The 21590-nt window shown below is 51.6% G+C and overlaps 9 protein-coding genes across 9 annotated transcripts; 5 read left to right on the forward strand and 4 right to left on the reverse strand.

Annotated features, from left to right (window-relative positions):
* Window positions 1-430: 430 nt before the first annotated feature.
* On the reverse strand, window positions 431-1493 carry BKA58DRAFT_390661 (uncharacterized protein). The gene has a single exon (XM_046170848.1). The coding sequence runs from the start codon at window positions 1116-1118 to the stop codon at window positions 822-824; it is 297 nt and encodes a 98-aa protein (XP_046021653.1). The 5' UTR covers window positions 1119-1493; the 3' UTR covers window positions 431-821.
* A 1316-nt stretch (window positions 1494-2809) lies between these two features.
* BKA58DRAFT_322696 (trypsin-like cysteine/serine peptidase domain-containing protein) lies at window positions 2810-5875 on the forward strand (the record flags this gene model as incomplete). The annotated part of the gene is made up of 1 exon (XM_046167867.1): window positions 2810-5875. One exon carries the CDS (start codon window positions 2810-2812, stop codon window positions 5873-5875), a length of 3066 nt encoding a protein of 1021 aa, XP_046021654.1.
* Window positions 5876-6217: 342 nt separating this feature from the next.
* On the reverse strand, window positions 6218-6875 carry BKA58DRAFT_442784 (uncharacterized protein; the record flags this gene model as incomplete). Its single annotated transcript, XM_046173930.1, has 3 exons — window positions 6218-6598; window positions 6687-6743; window positions 6804-6875. The coding sequence occupies 3 exons, from the start codon at window positions 6873-6875 to the stop codon at window positions 6218-6220; spliced, it is 510 nt and encodes a 169-aa protein (XP_046021655.1).
* A 396-nt stretch (window positions 6876-7271) lies between these two features.
* BKA58DRAFT_230990 (copper homeostasis protein CutC) lies at window positions 7272-8245 on the forward strand. The gene has a single exon (XM_046166487.1). The coding sequence runs from the start codon at window positions 7411-7413 to the stop codon at window positions 8077-8079; it is 669 nt and encodes a 222-aa protein (XP_046021656.1). The 5' UTR covers window positions 7272-7410; the 3' UTR covers window positions 8080-8245.
* On the reverse strand, window positions 8026-9346 carry BKA58DRAFT_231034 (uncharacterized protein). The gene has a single exon (XM_046166489.1). It carries the CDS (start codon window positions 9115-9117, stop codon window positions 8287-8289), a length of 831 nt encoding a protein of 276 aa, XP_046021657.1. The 5' UTR covers window positions 9118-9346; the 3' UTR covers window positions 8026-8286.
* A 3330-nt stretch (window positions 9347-12676) lies between these two features.
* Window positions 12677-13839, forward strand: BKA58DRAFT_413602 (putative O-methyltransferase; the record flags this gene model as incomplete). The annotated part of the gene is made up of 2 exons (XM_046172431.1): window positions 12677-12737; window positions 13235-13839. The coding sequence occupies 2 exons, from the start codon at window positions 12677-12679 to the stop codon at window positions 13837-13839; spliced, it is 666 nt and encodes a 221-aa protein (XP_046021658.1).
* A 134-nt stretch (window positions 13840-13973) lies between these two features.
* On the reverse strand, window positions 13974-15897 carry BKA58DRAFT_413604 (mannosyl-oligosaccharide 1,2-alpha-mannosidase; the record flags this gene model as incomplete). The annotated part of the gene is made up of 6 exons (XM_046172432.1): window positions 13974-14138; window positions 14189-14880; window positions 14952-15199; window positions 15350-15551; window positions 15603-15699; window positions 15751-15897. The coding sequence occupies 6 exons, from the start codon at window positions 15895-15897 to the stop codon at window positions 13974-13976; spliced, it is 1551 nt and encodes a 516-aa protein (XP_046021659.1).
* A 398-nt stretch (window positions 15898-16295) lies between these two features.
* Window positions 16296-16840, forward strand: BKA58DRAFT_442790 (uncharacterized protein; the record flags this gene model as incomplete). Its single annotated transcript, XM_046173932.1, has 2 exons — window positions 16296-16645; window positions 16699-16840. 2 exons carry the CDS (start codon window positions 16296-16298, stop codon window positions 16838-16840), a joined length of 492 nt encoding a protein of 163 aa, XP_046021660.1.
* A 2123-nt stretch (window positions 16841-18963) lies between these two features.
* BKA58DRAFT_390672 (uncharacterized protein) lies at window positions 18964-21345 on the forward strand. Its single transcript, XM_046170849.1, has 5 exons — window positions 18964-19260; window positions 19435-19981; window positions 20066-20206; window positions 20256-20859; window positions 20914-21345. The coding sequence occupies exons 1-5, from the start codon at window positions 19175-19177 to the stop codon at window positions 21108-21110; spliced, it is 1575 nt and encodes a 524-aa protein (XP_046021661.1). The 5' UTR covers window positions 18964-19174; the 3' UTR covers window positions 21111-21345.
* The last annotated feature ends 245 nt before the right edge of the window (window positions 21346-21590 follow it).

Raw genomic sequence — 21590 nt, forward strand, 5'->3', positions numbered from 1 at the left:
AGAGACTAAACAGGTCTGCAGCCTAGATCAAGATGAGAACGAGCAACATAGATGGTCCAAGGTCGACGCAAGCCCCAGGGTGTTCAGTTTTCCCGTTGGATAAGGTGCCTCGAGGCCTCGCTATGTGGCGTTTATAGCAGGTACTCAAACTCAGATTCACCCTATGCACGGGAAGACCAGGACATTCTGCAGTCTACGTTGGTCTCAGAGCGAAATTTTGTGACATCTTGACGCAACGTAGACTTCTAGGTCTTCGACTACTTCCATCTGCTATAGGCGGGCGTTCAGCTTCTTTCTGGAATGAGCCAGATTCCCGATCACTAACGCTCTAAAGATAGTCATAGCCCTCCAATTGGTTGGACTGAACCTGGACACCCTGCAATTTACATTGGTCTTGTGACGAAAGTCTGCAAACTCTTGACGCGATGTACACTTCTGGGTCATTGACTTCTATCATTTGCTACAGGTGGATGTCCAACCCTTTCCTGAAATTTGCTGGGTTCTCGTTCACTAACGCTCTAAAGATAGGCATAACCCTCCAAACAGTTGGACTACAACAGAAGGGCCGTTAGTACGTTCCACATCAAAATAAGGATTCTAACCTAGACACGGAAGCTTGACCCAAGTCTAAACATGGGCACCACTGAAGGCTGACACAACGTCTTAGCGGCTTGTGTTGACGCCGAAATCTTTCACGATCGTGACACCAGCCCAGACTTCTCGCCGCTAGAATATGGTCGAAGACACAGACCTATGTATTCCGAGTAAACTGGGGCCTAGAAGCCTTCGGCACAGTATCTAGATGAACTTCTTACGACATGTTACCATAAAGACAGCCATGACTCCTCGGACAGTTTAACCGGAGCGAAGACGACATTGGTTACAAGTGGTCCCAGAACGAGCGTTTCAGCAAAGAAGAGACTGCGCCTTTGATTCGGACTGGGACCTGGTCTTGGTCGCGCTGGGGCGTTCCAGCTAGAAGTATCCCAAATATAGTCGAAAACTCGGAACCTAGAGGCTTCTATCAGACTGTGCCCCGAGGACCTTCGGCATATTAACAGGACGAGAACTCCATTTGGTAATACTCTGAAGGTACCCAGAGCCTTGAAAGTAATCATCGTGTCAGAACTACAGCCTTGCGATCAGACTGCACCCTGGAGGCCTTCGGAACATGAACTGGACGAGAAGTTCAACTAATGATACCCTGAAGACATCCGAAGCCCTAGTCCTACTACGCCCCGCTCAACTGGAGACTTCGGACTATCTGATATTAGGACCGATGTTACAGCTGACAACGCCGAGATGTACTCAGTGGTTAATCGTGAAGGTATCAACTAGAGTGGGCCAAGAAGACCTTCGGTAGACGATCAGAATGAAAAGTTCAGTCGATGATACCCCGAAGGTCGGCAGAGCCCTTGTTTCACTGCGCCTTGCTAAGCCGGCTTCTACAACACGGCCAACATCCGAAGAGAAGCCTCCCCCAATACACGTGCTCGAGTTCATGTAGCATTCCCAGCTTACGGTCACCAGACTAGACCCTAAAGGTCCTCGGCATATCATCGGAAGGAGAACTGCAATTAACAGTTGCTTGACGGTAGTCAGAGCCCGCATTCTATCTTGGTATAGTGGGCTTAGAGCGCCGAGCCATCTACAACTTCCGCGACATGTTCGCTAAACTACCCCCGAACAAGAAACATCGCAAGTATCTTAGATATTGCCAAACTAGGTCGTAAAGGTCTACGGTGCATCATCAGAACTACATCTTTAATTGACAATACTCTAGCTGCAGTCAGAGCTGCCACTTAATCGAGACTTCGATTCACGCAGAGCGCCCAGCGACTTGGAATCTCTGAAATACGCATACCGTAATTTTACGAAGAGGCACTCCCGAACGAGAGATATCACAATCGTTAGTAACGCTGCCAACCCGAAGCCTGAAGGCCTTCAACACATCAAAAGAGCTCGAATGCTGACTGATCATACCATGAGCGTTGAGATGGTTGTAGCAATCTTCTTCGTCTGCGATGTGCTGTTGGAAGGCTTTCATCCGAGAATTGGCCGTTCAATACGCCCACGGATGTAAACAATGACGTCTTGACACGCGATGAAAGGTTCTACCGTATCGTTGAATAATGTAGGAGATAGTTGAAAAGTAGCCACAGCGACGCGATATGCAGTTCACAAGGATATTGAAAGCGTTCCTGAAACATGTGGCGATTGACGGGTAAATGATGTCACCTCTGGAATGCGGTCACAGCGGTTTCAAGCCTCACAAAGATGTTCCTCACGATCCTTCACCTGCACAATTAGCTCATTATGCTTACTGTTCACGTCAATGTTCATAGTCAATATGTTTAGTACCTGACTACCTTTGTTGATGCTTCAACACCTCCAGGGCGGCGTCTGACGTTCGCGATGGCACTAGGGACCGGGGACCGTGGCGCATGCGGCTGCAGGGCTCTTCCTGTACTTTCATCCTTGGCCGATGGAAAGCCATTCCGTACTCATCAATCCATTGCCTTTTTTGCCTTCTTGTTTGCGCCTTCTACTTTAATTCCACAGCAGCCGCCTCGCACTGCTTCCTTTGTTCACGCGCGTCATCCCGATTGGCATGCTGCTTGGCCGAGTCTCACTCGCCGCCTGCAAACGAAGCTTCCTTGCGACACCTTCACGCACCCTACCGCTGCCCGCATCACGCCCGCGCTCCCTCTTTCACACGCAGCACTTCACGAGGCTGTCTAGCTTTAGCGCACACTCCCTCGGCAAACGCTCCCTCCACACGTCGCCGCCTATAAATACTTCCCTGCCAATGGAACAAAATGGCACAAGCAAGCGCAAGCAACCGCCAACCTCGCCCGCAACCGACCGTCCCAACAAGCAGATCAAGCCCGAAGTAGACTCGTATACCTCAAACGGCGTCATGTCGCACTCGCCGGACCTGGAGGAGCCCATGGACGATGCGCGCAGCGAGTACAGCGCCCACAGCTCCCCCGAGGCTCTCCCATCGTCGGCGCATATCACCGCCGTCACCGGGCAAGACACGGCAGAATGGCAGCGGACAATAGAGAACGTGGTCAAGAGCGTCGTGTCGATACACTTCTGCCAGACGTGTTCGTTTGATACAGACCCGGCCATCAGCTCAGAGGCGACGGGCTTTGTCGTGGACGCCGAGAAAGGCTACATCCTCACAAACAGGCACGTTGTCGGCGCAGGCCCCTTCATCGGCTACTGCATATTCGATAACCACGAGGAATGCGATGTCCACCCCGTCTACCGTGACCCCGTCCACGATTTCGGTATCCTCCGCTTCGACCCAAAGAAGATCAAGTACATGCCCGTCACCGCCCTGAAGCTCCGCCCCGATAACGCCAAAGTCGGTGTCGAGATCCGCGTCGTCGGTAACGATGCGGGAGAGAAGCTCAGTATCTTGTCGGGTGTCATCAGTCGGCTGGATCGCAATGCGCCCGAATACGGCGAAGGCTACTCCGACTTCAATACCAACTACATCCAGGCGGCAGCTGCAGCGAGTGGAGGATCTTCTGGCAGTCCTGTCGTGGACCGCGACGGGTTTGCTGTTGCGCTACAGGCCGGTGGACGTGCCGATGGCGCTGCGACCGATTACTTCCTGCCGCTAGACCGACCGCTGCGTGCTCTCGAGCTCATCCGCCAGGCCCAACATGTTACCCGAGGCACCATCCAGACACAGTGGATACTCAAGCCGTTCGACGAGTGCCGGAGGTTAGGTCTCTCGCCTGAGCTGGAGAAGGAGATCCGCACTCAGTTTCCTAAGGAGACAGGCATGCTCGTAGCTGAGGTTGTCCTTCCTCAAGGGCCCGCATCTACCAAGGTCGAAGAAGGTGATCTTCTGTTACGCGTCAACGGAGAGTTGCTTACACAGTTTGTCCGACTCGATGCGATCCTTGACGACAATGTCGGCAAGACCATCTCTGTGACCATACAGCGTGCTGGAGAGAACATGGATGTTGAGTTAGACGTTGGCGACCTTCATGCCATCACCCCCGACAAGTTCGTTTCCGTCGCAGGCGCTTCTTTCCACGACCTCTCATACCAGCAAGCGCGTCTTTACGCTATATCGCTCAAGAACGCAGGTGTATACGTCTGCGAGGCAGCTGGCTCCTTTAGGTTCGCTGACGGCTACACATCAGGATGGTTGATTCAGGAAGTTGACAACCAGCCAACACCCGACCTTGACACTTTCATCCAAGTCATGAAGAAGATCCCAGATCGCAAGCGAGTGGTAATGATGTACAAGCATCTGCGCGATTTGCACACTGCGAACACTAGTATTACTTCTGTCGACAGGCATTGGCATGCAAAGATTCGGGTAGCAACGCGTAATGACGAAACTGGCCTGTGGGACTTCAAGCCCCTTGCCGATGCCATTCCATCTGTGCCCCCAGTTCCTCGTCGTGCGAACTTCGTCAAGATGAGCTCAAGCTATCCCGAGGCCGTAGACATTGTCCGCAGCTTCGTCCGCGTTCATGTCTCTATGCCCATTAAGCTAGACGGCTTTCCTAAGATGAACAAACAGGGTTACGGTCTTGTTGTCGACGCTGAACAGGGTCTCGTCCTAGTCTCGAGAGCAATTCTGCCATATGACCTTTGCGACATCTCATTGATCATCGCTGACAGCATTTTCGTCGATGCCAAGGTTATCTTCATGCACCCATTGCAGAACTATGCCATCGTCAAATACGATGCCTCCCTTGTCAACGCCCCTGTAAAGACACCCAAATTCGCCACCGACTTCATCAAAAAAGGGGCCGAGACCATTTTTTTCGGCATCAACCAGAACTTCCGACCTGTCGTAGCAAAGACGGTTGTCACTGATATCACCACAGTCGCGATTCCAGCCAGCGCAATCACGCCGAGGTACCGCGCAACCAACTTCGATGCTATCACCGTGGACACGAACCAAGCCTCGCATAGTGGTTCTGGTGTGCTCATCGCGGAGGATGGCACAGTCCAGGCTCTCTGGCTTTCATACCTGGGCGAGCGCACATCACACAGCGGAAAGGACGTCGAGTACCACCTTGGTCTTGCAACGCCCAACCTCCTACCAGTTCTCAACGAGATCCGTGGCGGTAACACACCCAAGCTACGTATCTTGAACGTCGAGTTCCAGACCGTCCAAATGAGTCAAGCCCGTGTCATGGGCGTCTCAGAAGAATGGATCGAGAAGACCGAGACAGCCGATCCAGAGCGCCACCAGCTCTTCATGGTCCGCAAGGTTGACTCCGGCCACGGCGACGGTCTCAACGAGGGCGATGTCCTCCTCACTCTCAACGGCAAGCTTGTCACACGCTCCCCCGATCTGGACGTCATGTACAACAACGAGTTCCTTGACGCCGTTGTCGTGCGCAAGCGTGAGGAAAAGACCATCAAAGTCTCAACCGTCGCAACCGAAGATCTCGAAACCGACCGCCTCGTTAGCTTCTGTGGCGCGACCTTCCACCGCCCACACCAGGCCGTCCGCCAACAAATCAGCAAGATCCACTCCGACGTCTACATCTCGTCACGAGCCAGGGGCTCGCCAGCATACATGTACGGCCTCGCGCCCACCAACTTCGTCACACACGTCAACAATGTGCCCACACCTAACCTCTCCGAGTTCCTCACTGAGATCAAGAAGATCAAGGATAACGAGTACTTCCGCATGAAGGTCATGACGTTTGATAATGTACCGTGGGTTGCGACGATGAAGAAGAACGAACACTACTTCCCTACTATCGAGCATATCAAGGATGCGAGCCAGCCGTTGGGGTGGAAGAAGATTATTCATGAGTGTGGGGATGGGGGTGCGATGGAGGAGATGGGGCCGGATGAGCTGGAGGCTGAGGCGGGGGAGGAGTAGATGGAATTTGGGAGGAGGAAAGGCAGAGGTGCGAGCGTTTCTCGCCGTGTAAGATGTAGCGTATGAATTCTCCATGGATAAAGCCACGATGTACCACAAGCATGACTAGCTGGATATGCACTTTGTGAAAGAGCTTGAAGGTGACAGAGTCATGTAGTCCATTATCTGATCTCCATTACGCAGACGTATTCTTCAATCCCTTTCTTAGCCCAGATACAATGACCGCCTTGTCGAAATGACCGACTACTATCACGCCATACTCTCGCAGTCTCAGTCTAGTCTCACGCCGCTAGAAGTCCCCGATGCACACCGAGGTAAACTAGCTGAGAATCTAGAGATACATCAAACCATCTCCTCATCCAGCATCTCCTCCTCCACAAGCCCCTCTTCTTCCTTAACCTCCGCCTTAACCTCAACCTTTTTCTTGCGACCCCGGGGCGTAGCTTTCTTGTTCGGGGAACCCTCCATCACACCCTCCTCACCCTTTCCATCCTCGCTGCCGTTACCAGCACCAGCCTCGACATCAGCCTTACTCTTCCGCTTCCTATGCGTAGCCTTAGCCTTGGGTTTCTCGGGCGAGGCGTCGGTAGCAGCAGTAGTAGCGGCAGGAGCGAAAGCTTGGCCGTTCTTGATCCTGGCGATATCGTCTTTGTGCCTTTCCTTCAAGCGGACAAGGAGTTTCTTGCACGAGGTTGTTGAGCGGCCGGCGGGGATGGGGGCGTTCTGCGAGCTCGTTAGTTTTGGGAGATACATTAATGAGTTGAGCGTGGGTTGTTGGCAGTGGCTGGTATGTGGTGGTTTGAGGACTTACGTTGATCTTAGCGTCGATTTTGCCTTCGTTCTCGCAGAGGATGATGAGGTATGCGATCTTTGTTGTTGTTGATGATTAGCTCATGGGCCCGGGATGGGAGAGTGAGAGAGGACGTACTTTCTCGCCTTCAGACCAGGCGGCACCGCTTGCGCCGGTTTTGTTGGGAGTTTTGATCTCGTTGTCTGACATTTTGGAGGCTCTGTTGATGGTGTGGGGATACTGTATTTGAATGATGGGGAAGTGGATATAGTGTGGAAGGGTTGGTCAAAGGCAGGAGGAGGAGAGGGAGACGTATTTATGAGGATGAATGGTGTGTGAAACGGCAGTTCTGAACTCACCTTCACGTCGCATTTGCGATGAAGTGAGCCGGTCTGTCCTTGATAGGGAAGTGAACAGTGAGGTGAGGTGACGGCGCGTACTTCTGGACTTGGATTTTATCACGGTGAACTGGGCTTTCTATGTGCGCTTTGAGAGACAGTGCTGGGACTTGCTTTCTGCGTTTATCTTTTTCTTCTATGTTCTGACAGCATGGCTTCTGTGGTTGATCCTATTACAAAGGATCTGGCAGTATGATAATTATGCTATCGTGAGCGTAGTCATGTCGTCAGCCAATTCCGAGCCTCGTTCTACTTACAGCACTAGCCCGCGTCGAGATTAGCCCCACAGGCCACCTACTGTTTTCTTCTCACCCCACGCGTCCATTTCATATCCCACAAACACAAAGATGCTCGAGATAGCTTGCTTCAATGCTACTTCTGCCATCGCAGCAGCGCAAGCCGGGGCTGATCGCATCGAGCTCTGTGCCGACTACGCAGCTGGTGGGGTAACGCCTTCCCTCTCCACGCTACAAGATGTACGGAAGGAAGTCACGATCCCGATCAATGTTATGATCCGGCCACGAAAAGGCGACTTCAACTACTCCGACGAAGAGTTTGAGCTCATGAAGAAAGAGATGGACATGCTTAAGCCTGTTGCCAGCGGCTTCGTTTTTGGCATCTTGGACGCCAATCAACGTATAGACGAGGCTCGTAACCGCGAGCTGGTCGAGATTGCTGCTCCGCTTCCTTGCACGTTCCATCGCGCGATCGACGAAACAGTCGATTTAGAGAAAGCCGTAGAGACCGTTGAGAAGTGCGGTTTCAAGAGCATCTTGACAAGTGGCGGAGAGAAGACCGCGAAAGAAGGGACTGGTGTTCTCCATTACTTGCAAGGAGTGTGCCGTCCGAAGGTCGCATTGATTGCTGGCGGTGGGGTCAGAAGCAACAATGTTGAGGCTCTCAAGACTAGAACCAAGATAGGATGGTTCCACTCCGCAGCCATCACAACGCCTGGAGAAGATGTGGACACTGAGGAAGTGAGAACGATGCAGGAAGTGTTGTCGAAATTCACATGAGAAAAAGAGAAGACGTGGATATCAAGGGTACGATATTATTCATTAAGCGTGGCGCATCAATGCTGGACTGCTACAAGATGTATACGACATGCATGTGCTAAGGATCCAGCGGGTATCATCCATTCGGGATTGCCTCGAATACAACTCCTGACGCTACTCTACTCAAACAGTTCACTGCGATGCGCATGACATCGGAGAGCAAACTGCTTACAAAAGCGCGTATAGCAAAGCGCCGATCACTGACATTCCAAAAGACCTTGTTGTGTCCACAGACATCTGTCCGGCAGCTCCAGTAGATTGGGGCGAGGCATCCGAAGCTTCGGGAGTTTGCGTCACAACGTTGGTCTTAGCGGCGATTGTTGTGGCTTGCGTAACGGTGGTAGCGGGTACAGTGGTTTTGACCTCGACTCCGCTGACAGTTGCCGTCTCGATGGTTTCCGCGACCGTGGTCGGTGCCGAGTATGTGACGGCGGGGACAGTGGTTGTGTAGACGATGACCTTTCCAAGTTCTGTAATTGGGACCGCTCCACCCACACCAGTACCGGTGTACTGTGCAGGGACCGAAAGGGTCGAAGTGTTTGGCTTCTCAGCCTCGTTGTTCGCGTAGATGTTGGCGCTTTGGCCGTCCTTTGTGTAATCTCCGCTGATGAGATTGACATCGGTGCCGCCAGAGCTGTAGGTTCCGGCAGCGACATTTCCGTAAGAGCCATCTGGGAACTGGAAGTTGGTGGTGAACTTGTCGTAGCACATGGGAATGTTGATGTTCTTCACGTTGACACAGTCCAGGCTCTGACGGCAACCGAAACCGTCAGCACGTCCGTGTACAGATCGCTTGTCGAAAGAGATGCCCTGAATCGAGGAGAGGACGTCGGTGTAGAGAGAGCTGAGTTCTGTGCCGACTGCTGGTGGAGTTGCGCCCGTCGCTCCTTGCGGCTGGCATGCCTCGTAAGGGTCATCATTCGTGGCTTTCGCCATGGAATCGAATGGCGACGCAGTTGCGACGGCTGCAAGAGCGAGGGAGAAGAACTTCAGAGACATTTTGTTGGGATGCAGTGTGCCGTTGGGGGGAGTAGAACTTCTGGTACCGAGCGATGGTTATAGGTATTACACGATTATTACAAGGTGTAGTACTGAATGACCGACGACTTTCAACAAGAGTAACGAATGGCAATCGCAGGCGCGCGAATGTAAAAGCGAGTGACGGAAGGATACGACGGAGTACTCGCCAAGGGTCAGAGGGGCACCCCGAGTCTATATACTGACTGTGCCCATATCGCTGATTCTAACAGGGTTTAATCAGGCTCGATTTTACTATGCCGAACTAGCCAACAGGCACCGTGCGCTTTACAACTGACGGCGCGCCACAATGCGAGAGGGCGTTTACCAACTGTCTGGGATCTGTTATCCGTTGGGCGATCATGTGTTCATTCCCCAAGACCTTGCCCAGGAGCGGCCCTCGTATTGGGTTCCCACAGGATTGGCTGCCATACACACACAGCCCAAAGATTTGGCCCCGCCAATGAGAACACCATCGCATCTGGCAGTTCCAGGAAAGTCAGCCGCGATGCCAGAACTTTACTCATGCGCTGCTCATGCGACCGACTGAAATGCCATGCGTCAATAACGCACCGCTAGCCATTAAACGAGGTCAGGTCGCCTGATTCGCCGGGAGATATATCGGCAACCTCCAACCGAAGCGCTACTCACGGACTCTTTTTCTCATCCCTTAAGCCACGAAAAGGCCTTTAATTCGAGATCACGAGAATTTGCAGTGCCGATATCCTTCCGTCTTACTCCAGGTTTGGCCGAGCCCACAATGCCTATCCATCAACAAATAAAGAAAATTGCGGGCTTCAGCGTCATAAGCGGCAGCGCCGAGTCCCATCCGGAACAGGTATTGGGTGTCTGGCCCTGGTTGGTCCCTGACAGCACACCCACAAGACTTGCGGCCACGCGCACGCTGCCGTCCCAAATTTCTCTGCAGCGCTAACACGCGACGGTTTTTGTGCTACGGTGATCATTCCCCTGAGCGGCGATAGCGCTCATATCAAGACTTTGTGGACAGCTCGGCGTTCGCTCGAGCCTTACCTTATTTTGGCCCGCCCAGGTACAGCGTACACCACCAAGACTTTGTATCCTCATGCTAAGATAGGTAGCCGGTCAACAAAAAGACGATAAGAATAGCTTTGTCTTTGCGTTCTTCTAGATCATGTATTAGCTTTGCGCTGACCCAATGAAATCGCCAGACAGCTAAATTATTTCCTGATAATTCGCGCGTTCGTAGTGGAATGCCTGCGGTTATTCGGCACTCGATTGGGTTCCTGACCGAGATTGACTTTCGTGTCTTGCTCGCTTCGTCGCGCGTTTCTTTATCGCGGGACCAAATTCACGATGCTACTTCGGACTAGGGAAAACGGACTGGCGATTATTATCGGTTCATTCCCGTGCCGTCGTTTGTTCTCAACTAGACAATACGTCGCGTGCGCTGTTCCGCTACGGTACAGACTACAGTTTACCCCACCCCACCACCGTGCCAAGGGGTGTAAGCAGGGCTAACTAATAATAGAGTTTTTCGGTGATCGACGCAGGAACAAAGCAGCCACTAGCTTGTGTCTACATGCGAGACGCATTTGATAAGAGGACGTCATGGAGATGCTTTGACTTGATCAGTGTGTGCGGTACTGGTTTACAGTCTCGACCTGTCTGCGCGGATCCGTCAACCGAGCTTTCTGATGTGCACGCGTGGGGCTATCCGCGCTGGCACCCAAGGAATTTTCCAATGAATTTCTATACGAGATAGGACCGATAGCGTGGAATCGGATATGTGGCGCGACCGGATGCATATGTGCTGTGAGAGCACGTGCAGTACCCGATCTGAACCACATCGTAAACCATTGACGAAGTCCAGATTTGTCTTTCTTCAACATCGGTAACTCCATTTGTTGTGTGTTTTGGTACAGGTCAATTTACTTTTCCGACCTCGCGTATACGTTCGTTTTTGCTGCGGCGAAGCGATGCTGGATGCCTGCTTGTTTGCGTCAGAGACACCTGACGTATACGGAACTTGATATTGTAATCCAGAAGCACTTCTCAGCACTTGCACGTTGTAGGAGATAGATGTACATGTGCAACAGAATGAATATCTGGGAGATGTTGTCACGACGCAGATTGCGCGTTAATTTATTGACATTGTTTATAGGCAAGGGTTGGCTATCGCAAGGCACTGCGAGGAGGTGTAAGCTCCCAGCGATACGCCTGAGGAAGCCAAGAAAGAGCCAGGAAACTAAGTGCGTGTGTTGGGTACAGTGAAAGAGACCTTGGAACCATCATCGACGAAAATCGATCAACAGCATAGCGCCATCATCCCCCAGCCATCCCATCTCCGAATATCTTTCTCATGCTACATTTCTAACTGAGACCCTACGCGCAAATCTTCGTACCGGGGATAGGCTTGCAACACTCGCGCATAAAGCTCCCCCCGACCACTTCTGGAAACATGCTCGAAGGACCGATGACTGCATTTACACATGCTCCCCGCACGTAGTTGTCGGTCGAAGATGCACCACCTTGGCAATTTGCGTCAAAGTAGACCTTCGTCTCGCAGATGACCACGTCATCGCCCGGAGAATTAGGCAGCGCGTAATTCTTTGCGCTGAGAAACTCGCCATCAAAGATCCCAGTCTCGGCTCCATTGTAGCATTTGTTGTTCTCGACCTGAAATTTCGCGAACATCACCGCGTCGAGGTTGAATGGGATTGAGACTGCGAAACAGCCGGTCCCGGTGTAGACTTGCACTTCACCGGTTTACACGGTTTGCCGGTTTGAGAGGGCGGGGGATGCAGCAAGTGGACTTGCGAAGCTGGCGATCAAGACGGCCTGTTGAACAAGTCTTGGGTCAGTATGTGCACTTTTGGGGTGACAGGTAGAAGTGGATGGTTCGGTAGTTACATACTGCGATGGAGAGTCTCGTGCCGATGGTCGATGGGATTGCTTGGTGGGATAATTGCTAGCTTTTCTACTCTTGTTCTTGGGATGCTTGTTTCGTAAGAGATGGGGGGCTGGCATACTCTTTATGTCTATCAATTGCAAACTGGCACGTGAGTCTTGCGAGGACGCCAGTTGCGAAGTTCAAGAGAAGTGCTGTTGGGTGCGACCAAAGGCTTGAACGGATCTGCATGGCTCACCCAAAATGAGAAGGTATGTCTTGCTTCTTCGTAGATCAAGTTATACCAGGTCATGCTTGGAGCGATATGTATGTTAAGCCGTGTCCTCATGCTAGGATCTATCAAGGATTTCCTTATCCCATCTTTCTGTATGACCGGAATACGATGGGTCGTGGCTGAGCTAATCAGTGTATGTGCTACTCGAGAGTTGTATTGAACAAAAAGGCGTGATATCCACGCTCCTTATCTGCGGCTGAACTCGGGAAACTTCGGAGTTGGCAGTGACCACACTGTTCTTTGATGGTCGGCGACCTGACGCCATGAGGACACAAGTATATTCACTAGCGGCGTTTCCAATAGCTGCATGGTTGAGGCAGTAAAGCGAGACATGAATCTTTGGAACGGGCACCTTCCATATCTTGGCACTGGTCGACATGCTACTCATCATCTTGATGATGGGTACAGCATTGGTCTTGGAGTGGGATACTGTGGACGGTAAGCAGCTAATTCACTCGGATTGCAGAACAACACGTAGAACAGTGTAATATACGTAGAATACTATTATACAGTGTCTTTTCGCATACGGGTGCGGAATTCCCATCTAAGTGCGGTGTTCCGCTGCAAGTGCGGAATTCCCGAGATCACTAACTCCACAAAACACCGGGTAAGGTGGCCGATAAATACATAGTCACCTTCGACAGTATCTGCTGTAAATACCCTGAGTGACTTTGTAGCTGTTTTACCCAACAGCCCCGTACGTTGCTTACTACCACCTGATTCGACATCACACCCGAAGTTAGTGCCGCCCCATTGTGCCAGGCATCAACGCACTGATAAGTTGACTTCGCCCCAGCATCATCCACCGGAAATAACTACACGCATCTTCCGCCACTGTTCTGAGCAGCTGCTTATCAACCAAGTCGCCGATATGTTTGAAACACCCGAAGCCATCGTTGAAAACGCCTATGATCACATCGCACAATGGTACCTAGATTGGGTCGAAAGTGATAAGTCGCCGCGCGAAAAATACGTAAAGAACCTTCTTGAAAGACTGCCACCATCATCATGCGTTCTAGAGCTTGGCTGTGGCCCCGGTGTGCCGGTACTAAACATGTTGCTGAATGGTGGAGCCCAGGTGACGGCCAACGACATCTCTGCAAAGCAGATCGAGATGGCTAAAGTTCGCTGCCCGCGTGCAAAGTTCGTGGCTGGTAATATGACCACACTCGCGTTCGAACCTGATAGCTTCCATGGCGTACTCAGCTTCTACACTCTGTTCCACCTTCCTCGCTCCCAGCTAAGAGACATGCTCGTCAAGATCTACAGCTGGCTGAAGCCTGGCGGTCTCTTCGCTTTCAACCTTGCGGACATTGATGAAGAGGAGATTCATGGCGAGATGATGGGGTATGGAATGTTCTGGAGCAGTTATGGAGTGCATGAGAATTGCGACATGTTGGAACACGTAGGCTTCGAGCTGTTGGAGGTGGAGAAAGTAAAGGCAGGCGATGGCAAGTTGGGAGAAGATGAACCAGACTATGATTCTGAGTTTGTTTGGGTTATGGCGCGAAAGCCAGAGGTTGATCGGGGGAATATTTAGCCGAACGCTCAATCAACATCAACTATGTACACCTCAATGACTGACGATCACTGATCCGTATTTGGTGCACCAGCGTTCCAAATTGTGTTTGTTCTGGGCGTCGATCGCCTCAATACTGGTACGACCCCTCGCATTCACGGGCCTCGTGCACTCTTCCTAGGCTTGCGTTGCCAGCCTGTCTTGAATTTGCCCATGCCCATCCTAGGAAACACATGCGCCTCGATGTTGAACACTACATCAGTGAGAGGAAGAACGTCGTCCGGTGAGAAGAGCAGGTATAAATACTTGAGCGTTTCGGCCTAGCAGAATATGTCAGTACAAAGACTAATCAAATCAACGCGCCAAGTACCAGCCAAAAGCTCTCCATATTGTCTCGTCGCGGAGGCGGAATAGCATTCACGTCATTGAGAGAAATGAAATCCTCTCGTAGCGGAACGGTCGAGTAGTCCAAGAAGGCTTGGAAGATCTCCCAGCCCCACTCTGGGTAAATGGGATCCTTTGTAATACGCCACATCATGAATAGACTTTCGACCGTTTCCGGTCGCTGGAGATTATGCGCATCAAGGGGTTTGATGTTGAAGTCTTTCTTCCAGACCTCTTCGGAGTTTGAACTGCGAGCCAAGGGCGCGCGCGGCATACTCTTCCTAGACTGCAATGAATCATCGCTCGCCTGAAACCACACGAATTCCGGTGCTATACCGGTGTCGGTCACCTTGTACATGCCCCAACAGGTCTTTGTAAGCTTTCTTGCCAGTTTCATTTGTTGAGAAGTGTCGTTATTCCAGCTGGGTAGACGGCGGGCTTCAGCTTCGGTGAGCCCGTTTGTCGCTCCGAGTGCGATGGTGCCGGGGGGAAAGCAGACAAGAGGGTCCATCTTTGGCGATAACGAGCCGCCAATTTCGCTAGGTAGTTCGGCGACGATGATAAGCTTTGCATGCTTGGTCGGAATGATCAGATGCTTCTGAATTCCTATCAAAGCCTCCTCCCACATCTGGAGGTAGATTGGCTCGGATGTTTGTAGATACTGCTTGATGAGGTACTCTACGCGAATTAGTATATGAAGAACTGATCGGATACATGAGGTATTTTACCATATTATGAGTCGCCTCGACTTCCGAGACGGATTTCTCGCGTCGTAAACTGACCCGAACGGGGCGTAATGAAGATTGGTATGAGACCATCGTGCACGTTGACGCTGTCAACAACCTCCATAACCTTCTCAGCTTTACGCCAGTATATCTCGTTGCCGGTAACGTTCGACAGGTATTTCATCTCGATCTGTAGTGTTGTTGCTTCTGCTGTCGACGAAGCGCCGCCATCAGCATCTGACACAAGACCTCTTCGGCTTGCCAAGTGGATGCTTGAGTATGGTATTCAGGATGGCGAATCGTAGGCTCCGAGAAGCCGGTCGGCCAGATCCACAGCCTTGCTAAGATAGATGCTGTCTCTCCGCGAAAAGACATCGGGTAGCACTGTGGTAAGATATTGTGCGGAAAGCAAGCCGCCCAACATGCGTATCGTGGTCTCGGACGTATTGACATCTTGATCTTGCTCATAATCTAGGCTGCGATGCAACCAGCTTCTTGCATCGGCTAGTTGAGATGCAAGGTTCATGATCATCATCGTGTCGAGACTGTCAACGATGATCCAACAAAGTCCCTTCGGGCTCATCATTGAGCCTTGCTTGGAAATCGGGTGAAACTGATCATAGCCTGTATAATGCATAAGTTTCAAATTCCTATAGGAGTAAGGGGCTCACAAACCCCAGGCGTATTTGGAATACGCATCCCAGCTACTGACAAAAGCATCTTTGACCTGCTGCCGTCGATTCTCCCACTCGCTAGGCGGGGTGGACCGCCACTTCCGAGTAAGAGCCGGTGAGATAGCTTGTAATGAAAGCCAGAGACAGACAGAGGCTCCGAGGAGAGTCGCCGCTGTGAGGTATGGTGTTTTAGAAACCCACCAGGGGGATGAAATTGGCGAGGATGTTGCGTGGCCATTGACCTTTCGAGCATGGCTTGTCTCGCGTTTGCGATTTCGCACAGAAGAACGCGACATATTAAGAAGTTGAAGTTTGATGAGTAGTGAGGAAGTAGAATCGAATATCTCCAGGTAGCCATTGTTGACATCCCTCTTCGGTTCGATGAAAAGATTACGACCACGCCACACTGTCACGTTAGCGCCGGGAATTGAAACCGTGCGTACTGCATATCTCAAATGATGATTGTAGGAGGCTAATCATAAGGCAAATCCATGATCAAATCGTTCGCGAACCAATACAAGTGACATCCGTTGCTCATGCGGCGCAGGCGTAGGAACGAGCTTAGGGGACGCGCCTGATGACCCTGCCTTGCAGCATGAAATGAGACTTCGTCAACAATACCCATCGCTCGTACACGAGACCAGCATCTTGACCCATACAGTTGAAATAATCCAACCCTGGAGGTTACCACACAATGGCAGATCTTTTTGCAATGCCAGCTACGCCAGAGACCCATGCCGGCGAAGTAACCTCATGGATTCCGCTCATAAGTACCTTCACGCCATTGTCTGGCTGCGAATCCGTCTTCAGACTCAACGGACCTAATCTGATAGCGTTCGATCCAGGCTACGGTCTCGACATCGATGAGAACGTTGACTGCGTACCTTCCGCGGTGACAACGTGGTGGGAGCAGGCACGACTGGGTGTCGGCGGCGAGAAGCATACAGCACTGAGCATTCAGCCTCTAATATGCCCGGATCTGTGGACGACTGTCCTGGCCTACGTGACGGATACCTCTACAATCCAGATTATGTGCTGTCCCTCGTAAGTTAGACATGCTCCCTCTTTCGGCGTTGAAACTTACACGCTCATAAAAGCTACTCCAACCCGTTCCACAAAAGCGGCCCCGTCAACGGTGATTGCGTCTCCAGCGTCTCCAAAAGGATGGTCTTGACGTACACATCTACACCTTACGGCTCTTCCAACGACTGGACCATTGAAACAACGACGGCAGCTTGAGATTCAAGTGTTGGAGCTATCGCAGTAGTGGGCTTCAACGTCGCTCGTGCACCTCCGAGCTCTACACCGAGCCCTTCCGGAAGCTCTACAAGTTTCGCAAGCTCGTCCTTCACATCCGCATTGCCAGCTATGTCGACAAGCGGTCCGTCACTAACTTCTTCCGGTTCCGCCGGCCCTCCCGCGGACGGCGGAATGTCAACCGGCGAGAAGATCGACATTGGCTTGGGTGTTACACTCGGCGTGATTGGTACTGCTGCACTTACCTTCGCTATGCTGTTACTTCGTCGAAGAAATGGAAAGCGATCTGACGCGCCTAACACGTCGACGCCGGTAGCCGAAAGCGAACACAAGCCGATGGAGACATATCAATTCTCTCAAGGATACGAACATTACGTCTCTGAGCTCCAAGGTCGTTGCTTACCTCACGAACTACTCTCTCAAGAGCCTAAATCTCCAGTTGAGGCGGGATACCCTGATCGATGATAGTCATTTCTGGGAACAACTTGTGCTTCCACACCTTTTATCGTCTATAACAGATTTTCCGGGTCGAGACGTGGCTGGTCCACAACGAAGGAGGGCGGGGGTCTTAGGAAGCGCGCTGGCGGACGATACGATCGCTCAGCTCGTTGGCTCTAGTATCGCTTCACCAGAGATATTCCTTCTTGATCCAAGTCTGCTAGCATGCTGCAACACTCGTGGTAGCGCATTCGTGCCAACAGCTTGATTGACCCAGTAACGGGGATGAGGAGTATACGACCTTTGCGCCCGAACATTTCGCTTCCCATCTCTTTCTCTTGCGCTTTCAGCAATTCCTGATTTGCTACTCCCTGTTGCAATTGTTTCTGGTGCATACTGTATGATAATGGTAGCGGTTGTTGAGTCGACGTTCACATCGGTGGTTGGACTTTTGTCAGAGCAACGAGGCCACGTTATTGACCAGGTTTTGTTGGCTTGGCGTACGTCGTAAGAGCAACTTTTTTTCGACGTTATGCGCATCCTCAAACTACCCTCACACCAACGCCTGTCAGTCGAGGTGTACTTTGCCTTGGTATCGACTTTTGCGACCGATGTCAAAAGTTAATCGCGTTGAAATGCATCTAGCCTCCTGGGCGTGCTTCCCTCCGGTTACCTGCTCATCGGTCTCTTTACATCATCCCGTCATCGAAATCCATCTCATATCGCTCTTTGAAGATGGGGACACGTTGCGCAAATGGCGCAATCGCTGACATCCGGCTCATACGGCGAATTCGGACGAGTCGGCGATTCCGATAGTGCGCATGCGATCCTAAAGAAGCGCAAAACGCGACATACGTAAGCAGTTGCGTCAGTGCCTGAGGTACCTGCAGAAGAGACACCAGGCAGCAACGTTTGGAAACGCCTCAAGTTGTGTTTGTCGCGTCTTGTCGCGTTCCTGGTGATATCAGAAAGGGACGACAGCATGCTGCGCCACTGTTTTGGGCGCAGCGCTAAGCCCAATCTGGTGGTGCTTGCGAGAAAAATCAACCACCACAACGGCTGCTTCCTGCGGTGGTCATCCCGGTGCGGCAGACCAATCGACTCGGACTGCCATGCCATCCCTCGTCCGGTTTCAGAATGAAGTTTGCAGCCCTGTCATCGCCTTCTCGCCCTTCTGATAGGTCCATTCAAATACGCTGCTTACACGTTGGGTGGTCCGATCGCGAATTCTTTCCCCAGCGAGTCTTCGCACTGCCGGCCGAACGCTTTGTCCAACCTACGTCGACGTCAATTTCCTGAGCTTATCGTCGCGTACCTCGGTGCATGGGAATCGGCCTTGCGCTCATCTACAGAGCTTGTCAGATATAGGCGAGCTGAAGCTTGTCGCTTGGATCATTTGGTAATATAGGCTTGATCGTAGTCGTAGCTCCAGAGGCGGAGTTGCCTGGAATCCGATTAGGAACATCGTTGTTTGCCTACGATATCTTTATAGTCAGAAGTTAAGGCCTGAATCTGGAAGGCAAGTCTTGTCTTTGGTGTCTGAGTCTTGTCCTGTCGCCTTCTTCTATTCTTTCATTCCTTAGCATACCTTATCACGATGGTCTACACCGGAAAGCCGAGCCGGGGGTGTGGAATGTGTAAAAGCCGCCGAATAAAGGTATGTATTACCTCGCGACAATTACTCTTTTCCCTCGACTAACGGTGTCGCCTCCGAGCGTGTTCGGATGCGCTTGCCTGAGGCCGCTTTTTGGCTCGGCTACTGACTGCGCATAGTGCGACGAGAAAAGACCAACATGTGGCAACTGCAAAAAGTCCACCCGAGTATGTCCCGGCTATCCTGATGACTTCGACCTGGTCTTTCGAGATGAGAACAAAGCTATGGCCAAGAAGGCGAGGAAGTCTTCGGGAACAACCGCATCGAGCAATAGCAATGGTGCGTCAAGCTCCAGCACTTCACCGCATTTGTATGTACTATACTATTCTGCCCATGTCGACTCGCTTCGTGCCCCCGGGGATACCGACAAGCTTTGCCGAGCAAATGGATACCCTCGTAGGCGGTATGCGTTCTGCGAGTGTTCGCATGTGATTGTCTCAAGCCGAAGACCCACATCGCAATTTGTACACGCTAATACTAGTAGGTCACCCTCTTCGACGTTCGATGTATCACCAGGAGAGAATGCAGTACCTGGGGAGAAAGCCTTCCAAATAATAACCTCACGATCACGGACACCTCCAGACTTGAGTCCATCACAACAAATACTGGCTCTGTCCAACTACACAACACCGCCACTGTCTCTAGATCAGTCGTTTGACTTCGAGGCGTTTGTATGGAACCTGGAGAATGCAGTACCACCAAGCATAACACTCGCGCCAGAATGCGAAGCCGTACCGTTCTTCTTCAAAAACTTCATCACCCTTCCACAACAAGCCGAAAGCACACGAGGATATCTCGAATATCTGGTACCACTCTACAATCGTGCCCGCCCATCCTCGGTTCTTCATTTGGCTACTACAGCTGTTGCAATGGCAACATGCGGTCAGTATCCTGGCCGACAACAGCTCCTCCGTGAAGCGGTATCCACCTACGGCAAAGCAATCAAGAAACTGAACGACGATCTGAAAGATCCTGCCATGGCGAAGAGCGATGAGACGGTGCTGGCTATTCTAATGTTCTCATTATATGAAGTAAGTGCACCAACTGTCTCTAGCAGATCCCCGATAGCCTTGTTATCTATACCGGGATGCGTTTCTTGAGCTAACGAATTTCAGACTATCATGAGTACAGACGATACCATCACTGCGTGGGGAAATCATGTCGATGGTGCTGTGGCATTAACAAAGCTAAGGGGCATCGAACAGTTCAACGATCCAATGTCTCATGCCATGTTCCGCGCCGTACGAACGATGATGGTAAAACGAATGTCATGTCTACTGCATCTCATACGCTAACGAATTGTAGATCACAAGCTGCGTCCAACGCTCAAAACCCATCGATTCTTTCCCAGGCACCGGAGGCTGGGTCGGCAACGGTGACATCTCCGAAGAAAACGCTGCCAATCGCTTGACACTCATCTGCATTGACCTCCCAAACCTCCGCGCCCGTGCAAACATCCTCACTACCACACCCTACGACCCTGCCTACGAATCAGAAGCGAAGCAAATCCTAGACCTCGCGCAAATGGTCGACGGAAACCTCGAAGAATGGTACCGCACCCTGCCGCCAGAATGGAAACATAGGATCATCGGTGTCGCCAGCGATCCAATCGTACCCGAGGAGATCGCGCTGGCGGAAAGATGGCCAGGCGAGCAACACGTATATCATGATGTGTCGTTGGCGAGCATAATGAACGACTACCGTGTTTGTCGGATATTCTGTCGAAGAGTCATCATGGCATGTGTGACCTGGCTCAGCATCGGTGGCAACTATGCAGATGGCGATGAGACGTGGAGTAAGAGCGTGTTCGTCATTCAGCTGATGGTCGATGAGATTAGCGCTTGTGTGCCATTCCACATGAACTACGAGTTGCAACCCGTGGCCAAAGAAATGGGTCAAGAGCAAAATGGTAAGGAAAAGTCCTTCGAACATGACATAAAGCATCGTGCTAACTGCTCTGTAGCTGCGGAGGCATTTGGCGGGTACTCGCTGGTATGGCCACTATACGTCGCAGCAAACGCGGAGACCGTACCACAAGAGCAACGCGACTGGCTGTTTGGTCGACTGTCTATCATTGGCACAAAGTTTGGGCTGAGTAGTGCTCAGGTGCTGGTGTTGGCCAGGAGACATGTTTTGACATGTGGACCCATGTTTCCTTGACACAGGCCCAGATGGGGCAATGGATCTGTAAGAATATGCGGCGGAATGAAAACATTTCAGTTCGTGGTCGGCAGCATCGCACTTGTATTATATCCAGCTTCGAACATGACAGTAAATGGGACTTTGTGGAGGGTCTAATATGAGCCGAATGTTTTGTTCCATGGATCGTCATCCGCATCTAGTAAGTGTTCATGTGACCCACGCGTTCGAAGCGGGTGATCAGTGGAGACATGCAACACGTCAATCGTCAGGCATCCTATCCTAAGCGAAACCCGCGTGACAACAGACATCACCAGCACCCATGATACAAGAAACAAAAGTTCATCTTGGCCGCTCACATGCCCGGATCATTGATCGAGGCATCATCCGCGGCGATCAGCTGCGGCCCGTTTCCGTGCCAAGGCTGACCCTTCAATTCGTGTTCGGGGTTTCATCTACTCAGCCACAGCCACGGCATCTATAGCAACTGTGGGCCCCTAG

Source organism: Alternaria rosae (assembly GCF_020736505.1).
Source record: "Alternaria rosae strain MPI-PUGE-AT-0040 chromosome Unknown BKA58scaffold_9, whole genome shotgun sequence".
Classification (NCBI taxonomy): Eukaryota; Fungi; Ascomycota; class Dothideomycetes; order Pleosporales; family Pleosporaceae; genus Alternaria; species Alternaria rosae.

Coding starts and splice junctions, on each gene's coding strand:
- BKA58DRAFT_390661 (XM_046170848.1), bottom strand. CDS start 1,118: ATGATTACTTTCAAGGCTCTGGGTACCTTCAGAGTATTACCAAATGGA.
- BKA58DRAFT_230990 (XM_046166487.1), top strand. CDS start 7,411: ATGCTCGAGATAGCTTGCTTCAATGCTACTTCTGCCATCGCAGCAGCG.
- BKA58DRAFT_231034 (XM_046166489.1), bottom strand. CDS start 9,117: ATGTCTCTGAAGTTCTTCTCCCTCGCTCTTGCAGCCGTCGCAACTGCG.
- BKA58DRAFT_390672 (XM_046170849.1), top strand. CDS start 19,175: ATGGCCAAGAAGGCGAGGAAGTCTTCGGGAACAACCGCATCGAGCAAT. Junction 19,261..19,434: donor TCCAGCACTTCACCGCATTT/GTATGTACTATA, acceptor TAATACTAGTAG/GTCACCCTCTTCGACGTTCG. Junction 20,207..20,255: donor GCGCCGTACGAACGATGATG/GTAAAACGAATG, acceptor AACGAATTGTAG/ATCACAAGCTGCGTCCAACG.